The sequence below is a fragment of the Spermophilus citellus genome (genome assembly GCF_964194105.1).
Source record: "Spermophilus citellus genome assembly, chromosome: 1".
Lineage (NCBI taxonomy): Eukaryota > Metazoa > Chordata > Mammalia > Rodentia > Sciuridae > Spermophilus > Spermophilus citellus.
This window is the reverse complement of record NC_138182.1, coordinates 116,523,779-116,526,399: the sequence shown is the minus strand read 5'-3', so window position 1 is coordinate 116,526,399 and position 2,621 is coordinate 116,523,779. Positions and strand designations below refer to the sequence as shown.

Sequence of the window (2,621 nt, the reverse complement as noted above, 5' to 3'; positions counted from 1 at the left end):
GTGTTCTTTTGTGTCTCTGAGCTCAGGAACTTGTGACTCTGGAAGAAGCAGGGGTTGGAGCTGGGCAGGTGTGTGCCTTTCCTCTCTGGAATGACAGAGCACAGGGGTGGATACGGATGAAGATGTCAGGCACGTTCCCTGGGGCAGACCAGCTCTGCCTCTCCACATGTGACATTTACTTAACACACCGTTGCCTCAGTTTCCTTTTCTATACTTTGGAGATAATAATCATAGCACAGCCTCCACACCAATGTTTAGGGCTTAGGTGAGTAAAAAAAACCTGCTCTGTGCTCCTCTAAGCCTGGCGAGGAGTCCATACTCCAGCATCAGCAGGTGCCACTACTGGTGTTGACACCTCTCCTCAGGTGCAGTAGAGATGGATGGGACCAACGGCAGCACCCAGAGCCCCTTCATCCTCCTGGGTTTCTCTGACCACCCCCACCTGGAGAGGGTCCTCTTTGTGGTCATCCTGGTAGCCTACCTGCTGACCCTGGTGGGCAACAGCACCATCATCCTGGTGTCTCGGCTTGACCCCCGGCTCCACACGCCCATGTACTTCTTCCTCACCCACCTGTCCTTCCTGGACCTCAGCTTCACCACCAGCTCCATCCCCCAGCTGCTCTACAACCTGAATGGCCATGACAAGACCATCAGCTATGTGGGCTGCGTGGTCCAGCTCTTCCTGTTCCTGGGCCTGGGTGGAGTGGAGTGTCTGCTGCTGGCCGTCATGGCCTATGACAGGTTTGTGGCCGTCTGCAAGCCCCTGCACTACACGGTGATCATGAGTTCCAGGCTCTGCCTGGGCTTGGTGTCAGTGGCCTGGGGCTGTGGGATGGCCAACTCCTTGGTCATGACTCCAGTGACCCTACGATTACCCCGCTGCGGGCACAACAAGGTGGACCACTTCCTGTGTGAGATGCCAGCCCTGATCCGCATGGCCTGCGTCAACACAGTGGCCATAGAAGGCACTGTCTTTGTCCTGGCCGTGGGCATCGTGCTGTCTCCCCTGGTCTTCATCTTGGTCTCCTACGGCCACATCGTCAAGGCTGTGTTCAGAATCCAGTCGTCCTCAGGAAGACACAGAATCTTCAACACCTGTGGCTCCCACCTCACTGTGGTCTCCCTGTTCTATGGGAACATCATCTACATGTACATGCAGCCAGGAAGCAGGTCCTCCCAGGACCAGGGCAAGTTCCTCACCCTCTTCTACAACATCATCACCCCCCTCCTGAACCCCCTGATCTACACCCTCAGAAACAAGGAGGTGAAGGGGGCACTGAGAAGGCTGCTGCTGGGGAACAGAAAGGGGGGCAAGGAGTGAGGCCCTGAACTGCCCAGCATCCAGCCTCAGGATCAGCTGCAGTGGGTCCACTGCTGGCCTCTGAGCTGTGGAGCAGAACTGGTCTCAGCCTGCAGCTCTCAGCATCCTAGCAGGGCTGGCCTTCTGGAAACCTGTTTATGGACAGTGTTGTGTGTTTTATGAGAGAACAGCACAGGGTCTATCACCCACACTCACATGTCCAGACCTCACCCACCAGCTCGAACCAGGGCCTCACTGGAAGGAGCCCCTCTCTGAGTCCTGCTTCTGTAGCTTGTTGTTAGTTCACATTGTGCTCTCAGCATTTTATCTATAATCCCCCAGCTCTCTCTGGGCTCTTGGTGTGAACCACTGTCTCTCCGTGGATGGCATCAAAGGCTGAGTTCAGTGTGGTTTGGTATTTTCTCTCCAATATTGCACCACAGGCTTACGTAGGATCATGTTGTCTTTTTCTGTCCTTTATTTAGGGACAGAAAGATGAGTATGGCTGGAACACAAGTTTAAGAGAATAAGTATAAAATGGGGTCACTCTGCTCACTGCACAAGCGTTCTTTACCGAAAAGCAATTTCCCTGCAGCCCTGCCAGGCCTAAGTGGACAGGATGTGTGGATTGCTCAGCAAGCTTCCTGTTATCTGCATGGAAATGCAGGTAGGAATTAGCATTAATGAGAGGAACCCAAGACACTTTGAAGGGAGTGACTTTTGTGACCCTTTTTGCATACCAGATTCTGAAAGATAAGGAAAATTTCTCCTAACCATAAACCTGTAAGAATGTGTAGTGACGACTGCAATTAGAACTGGTCAGCATGGGCCAAGGTGACATAGTGCCGCAGTCTTGGCTGGGCACAGAATCACGAGCCACCACACAGCTTTGTAGATTCAAACAGCAATTCTTTATTCCCGAACTCACACCGGCCTCCACACACGTTCTCTCGCAATCCCCGTTCTCCTGCCACCCAATTCACCTACTCCACGAGGCTTATTTCCCAAAATGCTCTCTGAATCTCACGAGAGTTCAACAGGAGCTTAGGCAGCGGGAACGCCCTAATTCCAGCAGCAATAATCCTCAACATCGAACTTCCCTAAAATCCAAGGTCTTAAACTGGGAACCCCTTAAACTTGTCTTAAACCGGGAACGCCCTAAACCCAAGGATTGGGATACTTCCTCAAACTGCAGGATACACCCTAATCCTGGATCCACCTTCGTCCTTGGGCAGGGTCACCTAACATGCAATGTCAACAGCGAAATTAACATGGGGTACGCTGGCAAGGAAATTTCCTACTTGGTAATGGCCCTCAGCAA

General features: G+C 52.6%; 1 protein-coding gene across 1 annotated transcript; it reads left to right on the top strand.

The window, feature by feature from the left end:
• Positions 1 to 376: 376 nt before the first annotated feature.
• LOC308655704 (olfactory receptor 2W3-like) lies at positions 377 to 1,321 on the top strand (the record flags this gene model as incomplete). The annotated part of the gene is made up of 1 exon (XM_081305861.1): positions 377 to 1,321. One exon carries the CDS (start codon positions 377 to 379, stop codon positions 1,319 to 1,321), a length of 945 nt encoding a protein of 314 aa, XP_081161987.1.
• Between the last annotated feature and the right edge of the window lie 1,300 nt (positions 1,322 to 2,621).